Source organism: Phyllostomus hastatus, unplaced genomic scaffold (genome assembly GCF_019186645.2).
Source record: "Phyllostomus hastatus isolate PE091 unplaced genomic scaffold, TTU_PhHast_1.1 phas_contig_86, whole genome shotgun sequence".
Taxonomy (NCBI): domain Eukaryota; kingdom Metazoa; phylum Chordata; class Mammalia; order Chiroptera; family Phyllostomidae; genus Phyllostomus; species Phyllostomus hastatus.
The window spans coordinates 80657748-80672591 of NW_025333977.1; the positions used below are offsets into that span (position 1 = coordinate 80657748).

The window sequence follows — 14844 nt, forward strand, 5'->3', positions numbered from 1 at the left end:
TTTCAAGATGAAGGATATAGTGCAGGAAGGAAAGGAGAGTGCAGACACTCAGACACTGCGGGTCCAAAGGAGAGCTCATGCCTAAGCCACCCAGGGTCTCCATTTGTCCACAGACCACGCTGTCGCATTGCCTCCAACTCACACTACCAGTTGTGTATGAAGAATCCTGACTTTGGGAGAGCTCCAAGTGGAATTCCCAGCATAGTTACGACTCTCTGGCCATGTAATCAGTCAGGTTAATTTATCAGGCCAGCTGGGAACCATGTTTAAAGAAACTGACCCTGGGGATTATCAGGGTCATTTCAGACTTTAAATAGCACATCATAAATCCCACTGCCCTTATCTTGGCCAGGAGTCAAAAACCAGACATCATCATGTCCATAGAGATAAAGATAAAGTTTTTTCAGTTTAGCTGCAAACCAACTCTGTCCTCCATATATATATACCCTTGCTTCCAAACCTCCTTCTTTCAATTAGTAACCTAGGTGGGTTAAAAAGAGGGACAAAAAGACAGACTGCAGCTTTGTCACCTCACTTTGGCCTCTCAGCCACAGCTCATCTTTGCATGGGCAGTAGATTGCAAGTGTATTACCTCTTCTAGTACAGTTTTCCCAAGTTGGGAATGGTGAATAGGCACACAGTACTTAAAGTTTATGCTATAAGAATAAGGCTATTTCCTGGTTTCAATCTTAATGAAGTTTTATTCTATAAACTCATTATTTATTGTTCATTTTGGTTTATTTCAGGGAAGGGTGGTGTTTATGAATGAATTAATACTAGTGCTACCATCTTTCCGTGGACATCTTAAGTCTGGGAAAGGTAAGAAGTTCCCAGGGGAAGCAGTGCTTGCACTGTGAGTATCCAAAGGCCTCTGACCTTGGTGACGATGGAGTCAACATGAGGGACTAGCCCAAATCATGTGGAGCCTGACAGGAAGAACATTGTAATAATTCCAGCCTCCAAAAGATTGAAGAATTAGCATCATCCACCTCTCCCTGTCCCTTCCAGCCACTCCCAATAAGGACCCATCATAGATTATATACACTATCTTACAATTAACTGTGTACATAACTGTTCTCTGCTAGTCTGCACAAGGAAATGTCTTTCTCAGTTCTGATTCCTGGTTTCTAGCTGAATACATAGAAAATAGTATAAATATAGTAAGTGTTTGAACCATCATATACTTTGAGTCTAATCTATAAGTTAGTAACTTGGATAAGAAATGAAGTGACCAGATGGTTCTTGTCACACATCAAGGCTTTAAGGTATTTTTGAACAGGACGTGACAAATTCAGGTCTATACCTGCCTCTGCCCACCCTATCCTAGTTTGGCTCTTTAATAAGTGTTCATGACAAGCCACCGTCCGGGAAGAGGACTGAAGGAGACAAGCAGAGTGATGTGACATCTGCAGGAGAAATTTACTCTTTCTATAACACTTTCGGAAAGTAGGTGAGGCTTGTTTCCAAGGATCAGCAATATTCCAGAAATGGTTTGCCAAGCTGTTCTCTCCCTCCCTCCTTCAAGCATCTCCTTTTGCACTGTAGATATCCTTTTCTTTTTCCTTTCTATAAAAGAAAGTACTAATACCCAAGGCCTCTGCAGTCTGCCAGGGATTGCCCTGTTTGTCCAAGCTTCAGGATATCAGATGATACATGTGGTCACCAAAGTAGAAAATTGTGTTGAAGAACAAGCATACACCCAATTGGAGTGACTCCTGAAATTTCAGGATGTTCACAGTCAAAGATGTTCACAAGGACATTCACCTGAACGTCCTTGGAAGTGCCAGTCTGGCTGTCAGGGGATAATGAGGGTTTCTGTGCATGAGGGGTGATAACATGATGTCACCGATTCAGCTGCAGCAGTGTGCTATGCTGGGAAGAGTTCAATGAGGTCATTTAATAACTTTCCCTAAACCCATAAAAATCTGGAACCGAATTCTGCACCATGAATTCTGGATTCTCTGAGAATTCAATGTCAATTCAATCACAGGAAACCTCTGAGCCTAGCATTCCACTCCCTAAAGGTGAAGAAAGATTCATAAATGTCACAGAGTTAGACAGAAACTTAGATGCGTAGTCCTACTTTCTTATTTGGAGATGAGAAGCTGAGTCCCAGGGGCAAATGACTCAGCCCAGGTCATATAGGTGAGTAAGTACATGGCAGGGCAAGGACCAGCAGTTTCCCCAAGTCCGATGGCCTTTCTGGGACACCCACTGAAAACTGGTGTAGTATAAGGGCCTGACAATTAGCTTTTGTGATTTGTAACACACATGCTTGACAATAACTTCGGCCTGCCAAGGCATCCATTACAAGACATCCATCTTGAATAAACACATTGACAACTATGTAAATAAAGAGTCAGCTGCCCACCCATGAAGTTCCCCTTTCAGAAAGCCCCGAATGACCTGAATAACTGACCACTTGAGTCATCCTGCTTTTTCCTTCCCACACTTTAATTCCTACTGTTCTGTTTTAAATTCACCAATAAAGAGGGAACCCATGAAATCCTAGGCAGCCCATCCTCGATACCAGTAAAGTCAAAACCCCTGGTTCATGCTCTCCCTACCTGAGACCCTGTGTGTACCCTCTGGAATCTGGGAGTACACACCTTGTTTTTTCAAAGTTCCCTGGGGATTGTTGCTAAAGTGCATCTTGCAAATACATGTATAAGAAGGACAAGGCCTCACCAGCCATAACCTTCCTGACCTCAGTTTTTTGTATAACAGGAAAAAATGAAGGGCCTTCATGAGACTGAGGAGCAAAGCAAGGGATTTCTCAAGTTCAACTGAGTCACAATTTCCACTTATACCATAATTATAACCAAGTTCAGATGATGTGAGGACAGATTTGTGCATATAGGTACAGATAAGTTACCAGCTAACACTCACACGTGGTTTGAATGCAGTTAGTTATTGATGTCGTGATCATTAGAGTTAATAACCAATACAAAGATTATTTGAAGGATTAGTTATTATTAATAACAGTGGCAAAAATAAGCATCCCATTATTGATAGAGGCTGGCACCATCAGATGCTAATGCCTGAGAATCTGAATGACAGCCTCAGGGAAGCTCATAGGTATTAGTTGATAATATTATTTGTTATTTGTTTACTGATAAAAGTAAGAAAGAAGGAATGGAAATAAAGAGGGGAGGGAGGAAGGGAAGACATTTAGTCATATGTAAAAAAATAAATGTTCTTTTTCAAAGAAAATGATTATATTTGGATTATATCTTATGTGTTGAAAACACAAAAGAACTCCTAGATATAATCTCCTTCTTTGTAATTTTATTTTACAAGGTCCAGTATGGCAACAAGCCCATTAGCAAGTAAGTACAGGGGTTCAACTGTGAGAGCCCAAGGTTTTCCATGCCAGGAGCTCCATGGTACCCCCTGGAACCCTGTCAGTATCACCTCTAGCAACAGTGTCAGATTCTGCTGGTGATTCGGGAATTCCTTTTTCCTGCTCTATCTCTGAAAAGGCACAAAAGTTAACAGAAACAGAGCAGGAAGTGGCTATGATAGAAAAGCTGGTTTAGGTACTTTCACTGGACTCCTGTGGTATCGAGCTTCATGAAAAAAAATAACAATATAAAGAAAGTAGAGCCATCTTAATCATTTTAGACTGGTATTTCAAAAAAGGTTAAGAAACCATCTCTTCTAGCTGTTCAGATGTTTCCTGAAAACATGTGCTGTGATCTTTAATTTTCTTTATCATAGTTTTCACTTACCAATTAATACTGAAAAAGTAAAAGCGAGACACAAATACTTATTCTATAGACTCTTGTATTTCAAATCATGTCCATCATGTAAAAGAAGAAAAATATCCATTTTCAGGACCATTATTCAGCACCACATCCCCTCCAGTTAGAGAAACCAACAATTCTTTTACACATCTTTATGTTGTAAGGCTTCAATAACAACTCATGAGTAGGCAAAGGTTTGCTATTATTTAATCTGGGAAGAACACTGAAAGAAAAAGGAAGAGGATGTGTGGAATGTAGGCGGAACTCCTTTACATAGCTGGCCACATGTGGCTTCAACAGCTGAAGGGGAAACTGGCTGGGGCTATGGTTACATATTCCTGTTCAGTAAGGGTATCCATGATGGTAACTCTCATGATGACGGTAGTCATCCTGGTAACCATCCTGGTATCCTTGGTGGTAACTATGGTAACCATAGCCTGCATACTCATCTTCGGGGCAGCGCATCCCTAGTGACTGCTGAATGGCCATTTCCTGTCTCCGGAGTTGCATCGAATCAATTAAATCATACACAATGACCATGGACCACATTGGGGAAGGATACCAGGATTTTACATTTCCATCTTTTCCAACTAGAAGCATGGAGAAGTACTCAGGGCTCACTTGGAAGTAGTTCCGGATGTCTTTCACCAAATGGGCTGGCACGTCTTCTCGCTCAACAACAGAGCTTCCTAGAATAGGGTTAGGAAAATATTAGGGGATTAAAGTGTCAGCACTCAGGAAAACAAAATGAGAAGAGATCACTGAGAGAGTAACCACAGGACTCATGAATCTATTCTCTTTGGCTCAAAAAGTTTGCTGTTTTTTCCTACTAGAAAGTAAATGTCCTTGCTGTTCTGCAACATTATTAGTGTCAAACTTTGGGGCACGTGGTATCTCTTTCATGAGAACATTACAAGATATAAAACCAGTCCCTTAATTTAATCCTGGCAGGATCAATTTATTTAAAATTTGTCACTAACAAAGATTATATTGTTTATATGCCAATTAGCTTAGTTTTTTGCAATTACAATTTTCCTTTTGATGCTGTTGTCTGTATAAAAAAAAAGCTTATTCTATTGTCTGTATTAAAAAAAAGCTTATTTTATCGTCAAAGGTGAAAAATACCAATTATGTAAGAGCTGGATAAATATATTTAAACTATTATGATTAGTGACACTGCCCAGCATTGTGCCAGGATTTTATGCACATTTCCTTATGTAAGAGCTTGCTACTGGAAGGAAGAGCTAGATATGCCTTTTAAAACCTTTAGTAGCTAGTCACATTCTTTCAGCTTCTCAGAGCCTTTTTCTATATGTCCATCTGTTGAACGGGAATCAATAAGATATAACCTATGGGCCTCATAGTACAATTGTGAGAATTAAATGAGATAACAGATGAAATTGTTTTGTAAACCATAGAGTCCTATGTAGACAAACATTGCTAGTTAAGAAAGTAAATATTTTTATTACTTATGAATGATTTTTAATAAAGACAATGCTAGTTTTTTCACCCCACTTCTCCTTCCTCTCCACACACCCTGTGTGGGCGTGCATGCACCCACACATGCACATCTGTGTATGCAGAGGAGATGGGCACCTTAGAACAGGGGTGTCAAACTCATTTTCACTGGGGGCCACATCAGCCTTGCAGTTGCCTTCAAAGGGCCAAATGTAATTTTAGGACTGTGTAAATGTAACTATTCCTCAACAGTGAAGCAAGACCTCAGTGCTGCCGCTGGGTAGAAACAAGGTGCTAGGCTGGATAAAACAAGGTAGAGGGCCAGATTTAGCCCAGGGGCCTTGTGTTTGCCACCTGTGCCTTAGAGGTATAACCACCACTTGCATATAATTCAATATAATTTAACTGAGCTTAACAGTAGTTTACACTGTTATAAATAACAACACCATACCATTAATGGGGAACAGTTCTAAGACTCCTCCAATTTCTTCTCCAACGCCTAAAAGCTTCAGAATCGTTATGTGGCGCAGACCTGAGAGAACAAAGAAAGCCATAGAATTATGGGAAAGGACTCTAAGTCATCTTTTACTTCCAAAGACCAATGTTTTACAATTAAAAGCTCTTAGAATATAACCTGATTAGAGAGAATAATCTATTTTTTTATTATTCCATAAGAAAACCCTTACCATATTTTTCGGACTATAAGAGGTACTTTCCCCCCACCCAAATTTGGGAGGAATAATGGTTATTAATGATGTTGTTGAGTTCTGTTTACATTTACATTGATGAAATATTATCTTATTCATGTTATTAAATATTTCACCAAATTTTTTCTTCAAAATTTTTTTTCCTATTTTCTTCCTTTAAAACCGAGGTGTATCTTATGGTCCAAAAAATATGGTAAATACTTCTAAAACCTTGAAGAAGACCAATTGCAGAATGATAATTCTGCAATTATCATTTCTGTTCATTCTTTAAAATGAACAGAAAGGTCAGATGTTTGTTTTGGGGGTGTTTTTGGTAGATTAAAATAGAAGAATTTGGTTTTAAACTGTGACAAAACAAAAATAAAGTCATCAGAACATTAATATACCCGAGATGGTCTAACCTGATTAGTGTTCTGAAAAAAGCCACAAACTTACATGGATCACTTTCAGAGGAAAAAAATTAAGATCCCATTCATTGGGATTGTTAAAGAAATAATTCTGGCTTCTTCAAACAAAGTTTGTCGCTCAATGGGCAGGTACTTATCACTATTAAGAGGATGCAGAGAGGGCAAGTAGCTCTTAGGCAAGCACAGCTTGCTTCCCACCCTCAGCTAAAATTTCAGGAAAGGAGAGAGGTCAGGCCATGGCAGCTCATTGGGATTCTCCTGAAGATGAAGCACCCATGAAGGGTTGAGGAGAAAAAAACAGGAGGGTATGGGAGCTGTCCATTCATCCTGTCATGACTTCATGGTTTAGGCAAGATCCCAGCCTAGTCAGGGTCATAACTTGGAACTAATAATCTGAGCACTGATCGTGTGTGCTGTCCTGGGGAGAAAACTGAAAGCCACTTTTCTCCTTTAAAGAGGAGCTTAAGGCAAAATGGTATTTTAAAAAAAATTGTGGTCTTTATTTTATCCCAGAGAAGTGAAACATTCTGTGCTGCATGTTGTTGAATTGTGTTTCCACAAGGGAAGATTATGAATTTAATTATTCCTGAAAAACATGATTTGTTCCCATTTTCTGTATCTTGTAAACAAAAGAGTTTGCCTACAGTAATGTGACTTTAGGTTCTATAAACAGAAATTAAAACCACCACCTAATAGCTGCTGCAAAGGTGTCTTTAGAAAATTAAGGCCCTGACTGGTATAGCTCAGTGGATTGAGCGTGGGCTGTGAACCAAAGCATCGCAGGTTCGATTCCCAGTCAGGGCACGTGCCTGGGTTGCAGGCCATGGCCCCCAGCAACCGCACATTGATGTTTCTCTCTCTCTCTTTCTCCCTCCCTTCCCTCTCCAAAAATAAATAAATAAATCTTAAAAAAATATTTTAAAAAAGAAAATTAAGTCATAATTTTATTTATATTCTTATGGTGAAGGGTTATTAACTGCTTAAGAAATTCTGTTTTTCTAGCATCATTGTGGTTATAAATAATTTAAAATATGCTTAAGAATAGTGGTACAATCAAATCTTATATATGTTGATATAAAGTCTTACATTATTAACCTTGATAATAGGAGTATAAATAAAAACTGAAATGTATTGATAATTTACATGTACTGGTCCACAGCGAGAACACAGGCTCTGTTAATGTTTATAGAACTCAACTCTTCCCCTTTGAAAAATCAAGTACAGTTTTATAACTAACACATGATTCTTCTTCCTAGTGGAAGCATCAAAATAGTGTTGATTCATTTATGTTGCAAAGTGAATTTTTTCAAACTGTGCCCTCTGCTACCTCCCCACACCCATGACTCTCAAAAATCCTTCCTTCACACAGTGTATCTTAAACGAGATTTCAGTTGTGATTTCCCCTTCGGAAATTGCCGTTATCTCTGTGGTTCATCATTGAACTTGGTAGTAAGATTTATGTACTATGCATTTTACTTTCTATATATCTATATTCAAAATGATATTAGCTCTGTCAGGCTACTAGAATAATAATATTTGATAAAAAACAAAAAGCACATGTTAGTTTTCAAAGCACTGGGCAATTCGCCACAGAAAAAAAACTGTTTCCTTTTGACCTGCTTGTCTTAAAAATAATGTTGCTTAACAGATCTTGCAGTCTTCTTGGTGCCTTTTTAAAGGAATGACAATATAGTAAAATGTGTTTCAATTAATATATTAATTTACAAAGCCATTCCTGTTTTACTAAAGACATTTAATTTGTGGGGAAGCACCAGTGTTGGTACCAAAGAATTACCTAAGTGAATGATGATATCCAGGTATTATAATCTTGAAAATATACATACATGTGTGTATGTGTGTGTGTGTGTGTGTGTGTGTGTGTGTGTGTGTGTGTGTATCTCACATAACACAGATCACTGCAAGTAAAGCAGCAGGTATTTTCAAACACTGCAATAAAGAACCCGAGAGAGGAGAATATTGAGAAAGAAAATAGACACCAGTTGACTAAGGTGCCAGCCTGAAAGCAACTTTATACTCAATACAACTGAGTAAGTGTCTGGGAATCTGCAGTCTGGACTGCACAGTATTTAAATGATCTAAGCTTCTATGTTTCATTTTAGAGCTGACCAAGAAGAGAGTGGTATGGGAAAGCAGCGATGATGAGGCTTCCCACTCACCAAAATTGCATGCCTGACCACTGAGGGCCGAGAGCTGCTGTGAATAGGCCCAGTCTTCGTCATTAGGAGCCGAGATCACCAGCAACCGCCTCCTCCATCGGAACCTGGGAAAGAAGCAGGAGGCCACAATGACTACTTCAAACAATATAGGGCAGTGTGAGAGAGCAGAGTAACTTCAGCTGTTGGCATTTTCCTATGGCTAGAATGAAAAAACTGACTCTTAGAAATGTCTCATAGCTCCTCAAGCCATTAAACTGCATTTCCACACTTCTTGTACTTTTTCTGTTGTAACTGCACAATCTGCCTACTGTGGTATTTGCATGCTATGTCAGGCATGAGTTTGGCCCCCATGCCTGATCAGGTCACTCTGGAAGAGACACAGCTCTCAGATGCCACGCGGACTGGCCAAAATTGTATGTCATATTGTAGCAGCAGAAATAAGGAACCAGAAGGGAACTGAGGAGAATTCAAGTTCTAGTAGAGATCCCTAGGGTTTCAAGGGGGTTTAAGAAATAATTATATGGATAAGAACTAGAGTAAGAAAAGAGAACTGAATTTTAAGTAGGTAACAGGAAGAAGGAAAACAGGAAAGTGGCTCAAAGGGTCAAGGAAGGCTCCTGGAAACACAAAGCTCTATTCACCTTCCTCAGTAGCTACTAGTTTTTCCAGAGGCAAGCACAAGTTCTGACATGTGCCTGATTGTATGAGTAAAAACCAACACTTATAAAGTATCCCTATGAAATAGAATGGGGCTAAACCTATAGCCACAGGATTTTAGAATACATAGTAAACTTGCTTCTGCAATTACAGCTTCAACATGGCACAGTATTGGAAAGAGTTTTTGTCTTGTAGCCAGGAAACATTTTGTCACTGCTCCTTTTTGGGTTCCTTAAGCATGTCCCTCAATTCATGTAATTCTCAATTTTCCCTTATCTCTAGAATCAAAAATAGCATCTATGTCAAAGAGGTGTTATAAGACTTAAACCAAGGCTCACAAATGTAAGGTATCCATGTGATGACATGCATGTAGATCGTGCAGGTTCCTAGGTATAGAAGTTTGTCCACTAACAGACCTTGAACGTTGTCTGTCTCACTGCCATATAATAATTGATCCAACCCTTATGTTTGTATTGCCTTATAGTTCAATTTCTGCACAATATGCAGAAATTGCACAATATGGCTTCCTCATGACAGCTCAGTGAGCACATGGTATATTGCCTTCATTTTACAGGTGACAAAATGAAGCTTAGAGAAGTGAAGTAACTTGCCTAACTAGCAAATTGAAGAGGTGGTACCAAAATACAGTCTTCTCTGTCTCCCTGGCCATGGTTTCCCTCATCGACCACCCTCAGCGATCCTGATGCCAGGGTCCCTGAGAGGGGAGGGAGGAGAGAGGGTATGCAGCCAAGGACAACTGTGTGGAGTTGTCTCAAATTCTGCCTTCACTAGGTTTTGCTTTCTGCCTTCAGTGTGGGCAACTATGGGCTGTTAGAGCGCTCACTGAGCTGTTAGCCAGCTGATTTTACTCATGGCTTCTCTCCCTGTGCCCCTTCCAGCCTCAGAGTGAACATGAGAGTTTTCAACCCAAAGAAAATGGCCTCTTGGGGGAATAGTGGTTTGGGTGAATGAGAGAAAATGATAGTCTGATGAAATACAACCTCTAAATAGATGCCTGTAGCAAGGCTCGCCAAGAATTGCTTGCTGTGACATTACATTCGCTTCCTCTGCTTGTTTTTCTTCAAAGGGAAAGAAAAACTAAAATCTCCACTGAGGATAGGGAGATGAATGTGTTTGGCACAGAGGAGGAAAGGGACGCGTCTGAGACTGTCCAAGGTTTCCTGGGAAAAGGAACAGTGACTGCTGTCGGATCACAAACATGGTCTCCTACTCTCTCCCTGCTTCCTTAGGAGACATGCCAGACCAGCACTGCCCCCTGCCCCCCGCCCCACCAGCCTCCAAAGCAGGCCAGCCTTCCCGGCCTCACACAGAGCTGTAGGGTGTCCTGGAGGGAGCTATTTTGGGTGAGGTATATTTTGGCTTGTTTACCTGTGTGCACCACCGAACACTGTCCTGATTGCAGAGGAATGGGGTCTGAGACTCCATCACAGACACACCAAGAGAAGGTCATTTTTTCCACAGTCCCTTCACATTAAGCTAAAAGCCCCCAGATTGCAACATTGAAGGAAATAACATCCATAGGATGTAACAAGAGATGTGCATGAGACACAGATCCTTATTTTGGACAACTTGTTTTTCTGTCATTTTAGTTTCTTAGTAAATAAAAGTTCTATGAGCTATGGATATGTTTGCTTCTCTTGACCAGCATTCCAAAATTAGTGTGTTTGCCCACCTTTTGGGGCTTCTGTGTCACAGAAAGGTAATTATAGCCTGAAACAGATGAGTGTCGCTAAAGGTTAGACTGGCTTCAGAGTCTGGTCAGCTGAAACCAGGCTTAATATACCTACTGGCAACTCAGCAAATTTAAAGGAAAATTCCCATTTGGATACTGGTTTATTTATACAACTTTTATTTTAAAAGGTTGCTTTTTCAGTTCTCTTTGCCTGGTTCTCAATCCTGAGGTGTTTACTCACCTCTCCCTTGATCCTCTCACTGGGAGCTGACTAACTGACCCTGAGACTCTTACTAACAGCCCACGTTTATGGATTGCTCACCTTGTGCTAGATTCTGGGCCATCGTTACCTTCAGTATTAAATTTACCTTTTACAACAATCTTAAGAATAGATGCACTTATTACCCTAATTTTGCAAAGAAGGAAACTAAAGCCCGAGATCCCACAGCTAATGAGTGGAAAAGCCAGGAATTAAACTCTGGGCTGTTTTAACTCAGGCCTTTAAGTAATGTGCTATTGAACTTTAAATGTTATGACCAGTGATAATCATCAGCACAGCGATCTTATGAGTTGTGACCACAGTCATGTGTAGCCACAGACCATCCACATTATAACCACACACCATTCTGAATATCCATGAGATGAATGTTTCTGAAATAGTAATAAATGTAAGAGCCCATATGGGGTCTTAAATTCTAAGGAAAATACAGTTACATAGTGTAGGACCCTCTCCAGTTCAAAAAAAACTTTAGATTCAAAATGTGCGGAAAAGTTTTAAGAATCAAAGAAGTGATGAATTCAAATCAGTGATCAATATCCATGAGCACAGCAGGACTGTAAGGGAATAAAACTAAGAGAATGTCAGATCTTACATTCAGGTTTAAAACCCATGACACAGTGATTATAAAGCACATGCTGCCTGGCGGTGGTGAGAAGAACCCCTCCTGCTGTCTGTGGCGGAGGCTGCTGTGGCTGGCCCAGATCCTTGCTTACAAATAGTATCAATGAACTGGGTGGTAACTGTCTGTTTAGAGGCGGGGCAACCTGAGTTCACTGGGATGGTTCAGAAGGTACGCATCTTTCAGTCCTGAAAGACTTAGAATGGAAAAGAGAATGTTTTCAAAGAGTCAAAATCATAGAAATAATATATGGATATTACCAAGAAGATCCTGGTTTTCTTTATATAATTTATGTTCTGGTGAAACTTTGGCATAATAAAATGACATCTTTAAAACTCCAAGTAAGAATGTGTAATTGAGTATTAGGTGTAAATGTATGGTTTTAAGTTGAAATCTCCCTAAGTGTATACAGTTATTGGAACATATGAGAGAACTTTAGATTCACTGTGTTTACAAGATTAACTTATTAAATTTATCAGTCATTTAAGTACTCAGAAATTCTTTCAAGCAATTAAAACATATATATATACATACATATAATGTAAAATGTCTGTTTGAAATAATAAAGTTGTTTAATTACTGAGTTTGTAACCTACATCAAAGATTATCAATGCCCCTTAAAATTGATAGCTACAATTTCCTAAGTAATAAATAGAAGATTTAAAAGTCTAACTTAAATGTTTAAGAGAACACTAAGATAAAAAATATACTTTCAAAGAATATGTTGTACAAGGAAGGAAAGTAGAATGGACAGAAAAGGGAAATGGAAAGAAAAGGAAAGGAAAATAATTTTTAAAAATCTTCGAGGACAACAATGAGCTCTTATTATTCATCTTCTAAGTCGATGTCATCTAGAGGGATGACCTTGGATCTGAAGTTGATGTTTCAATGGTCCCGGGACTGATCAAGAAGCCAACTGCCCAATGGAGTCCTAGAGCCCTTTCTCAGCTGCGAGAGAGGCATGAAGACTGAGCTGAGAGTTAGGCCCTGGGGAGGCACGCACCCTCCATCTCCATTCCAGAAACTGGCATTGCACTGAATACATGGATGAAAGGAGAACCTCAGATTCCTTTGAGCTCTGAAATCCTGTGGTTTTACGATTATCTTCTTTCGCTTCAAACTCTGGGCCTCTGGGTCCAAGACTAAAAATAATTCACTTTATATTTTCAACAGGAGTATTAGATAAGAACGTGGACTTTAGGAGCCAGATTATCCTGGGGTCACTGAGTCCTAGAGCTGACACTAGCTGAATGATGAAAGTTATTCACTTAATCTCCCTTACTCTGGGTTGTCTCATCCATAACATGACAATAGTTACAGTATTTAGATCACGGGATTGTTATGCAGATGAAATCCAGAAAAGCAGATGAAGTGCTTGGCACAGAGGTGAGCGTACAGAAAGTGATCACAGCAACCCTGGGATGCAGGTAGGGTTACTTACTATTTTTAGTCTCATTTGTCGGTGAGAGATTTTTAACACAGTTTAATTAAGAAATGTAGGGGCAGAAAGTAAATTGCAGACCCTAAACTTAGGTGAACAGTTAGCCCTATGCTCTTTACACATCATGAGGTTATGTCCTAAGAGGCTCAAGCCTCCTGAATCTAGAGGAATTCAGATTACCCACATCTCATAGAATTCTTGATTCTATGACTCGTTATTGAGGAATGTGCTTTATAGACACAAGTGAGGAAGTTCTGCCTAGACTGATACACAGTAAACACTGAGTCTCCTAGCAAAGCTCCATTTCAGGAGCCCCTCAGCCACACAAATACAGGTTGGGCGGTGGGTGGTACCCTGAGGCCTTTGAGTTTATCTGCTGTGGGTGGAATTGTTGTAGCTTTGTACCTCCTAGGGTTCCCAAAGGCCATGTAGACTTTTTATCCAACATGGGGGGAGGGACAAAGAAGGGAAGACACGGAGAGATTTTTTTAACACTCTTTTCTGTATATGTACAGAAAAGAGTTTCCCTACAATGGTTTGCAATAAACCACACTCCCTAGGGAACCAGGGAGCAGGGTCAAGAGGGTTTCTCCCTTTGAGGTCCTGGTGGGGCTTTTGTTGTTCTCTGCAGAGTTGGAAAGAAGCAGAATATCAAGCACAGTGTTCCAGATCCTGCTGGAAACTAGAAGCCTCGTAAATACGTAAAATAAAAATGTTGTACACAGATCCCTCCAAATTCACTGACTGAATAAATTAACCTTCACAGGCTAGAATTCTGTATTCTGTGCCAAAAAAAGAAAAAAAAGGAGCAGAAAAGATTTATCTGAAGCCACCAAACTAACATTCAAGCTTGGAGCTGACCCCAGCCAGCCTGTGACCAGAGCCACTTCTGACGTGGCAAAGACTGAGTCCAGTGGCAGATGACTGGGAAGCAGACAGACCTTTCACCAGGGAAGGTCACTGTCTGCACACGTCTGCTGTGTGTTTCCTGGGTGTTTTCACCAGCTCACCCAGGACACATTTCTGCCTGCCCTCTCAGAGACTCCGAACATGATGTACCTGGATAGGAAGTTCTCCAGTGACTGCTTCTTGTCTTCCTTGCACACAATGCCCTCCTTTTTCTGTTTTTCCATGTCTTTGATTCGGGACTGGAAAGTATCGATCAAATCAAACACAGACTTCATTGCTATGGGCACCTCATAGTATTGCTGTTTAAGAAAGAATAGAAAGTATATAATGTATAAAGATATTACTCCCCTCTTCTCAAGGGACAGAGATGCCAGGAGAATTCCAGGGAACTCTGAGAAAATCAGAACCTAGAGGACTCAGTGATTTTTAAACTCTCTCCTGTAATAGTATCTCTGCTTATGTTTTGAACTTCAGAATCCATGAAACAACAGCCACTTACCTTTTATGAGGATTGCTTCTTAACTGCACTCATTTTATTGGAAAGAGTCCACACCTTCCTCACCACACATGTCCTGGATTCACTTCCCTACCTCTGGGTCTAAGCTGAGTCCTGTTCACTACACAGCTGGAGAGACAGTGAGAAATGCCACATCTAACACAGGGATGGAATAGCATGTTAAAATATCTTACCTGAGCAATAAGAGTAATTTTTCACCTCCAGCAGGAGGCCTCTTCTTTGGCCATTAGAAA

At 40.1% G+C, this 14844-nt stretch overlaps 1 protein-coding gene across 2 annotated transcripts in view; it reads right to left on the bottom strand.

Moving 5' to 3' along the window:
- Positions 1-3273: 3273 nt before the first annotated feature.
- The window catches only part of CCDC80 (coiled-coil domain containing 80), a 36187-nt gene continuing 24616 nt past the window's right edge, over positions 3274-14844 (bottom strand). For both annotated transcript variants that reach the window (XM_045851824.1, XM_045851823.1), the window contains exons 5-8: positions 14245-14393; positions 8496-8599; positions 5656-5736; positions 3274-4435 (exon numbers count right to left, since the gene is read on the bottom strand). In XM_045851824.1, the coding sequence (XP_045707780.1) occupies positions 4089-4435; positions 5656-5736; positions 8496-8599; positions 14245-14393 (681 nt within the window). In that variant the 3' untranslated portion in view covers positions 3274-4088. The remainder of the gene's footprint in view (positions 4436-5655; positions 5737-8495; positions 8600-14244; positions 14394-14844) is intronic.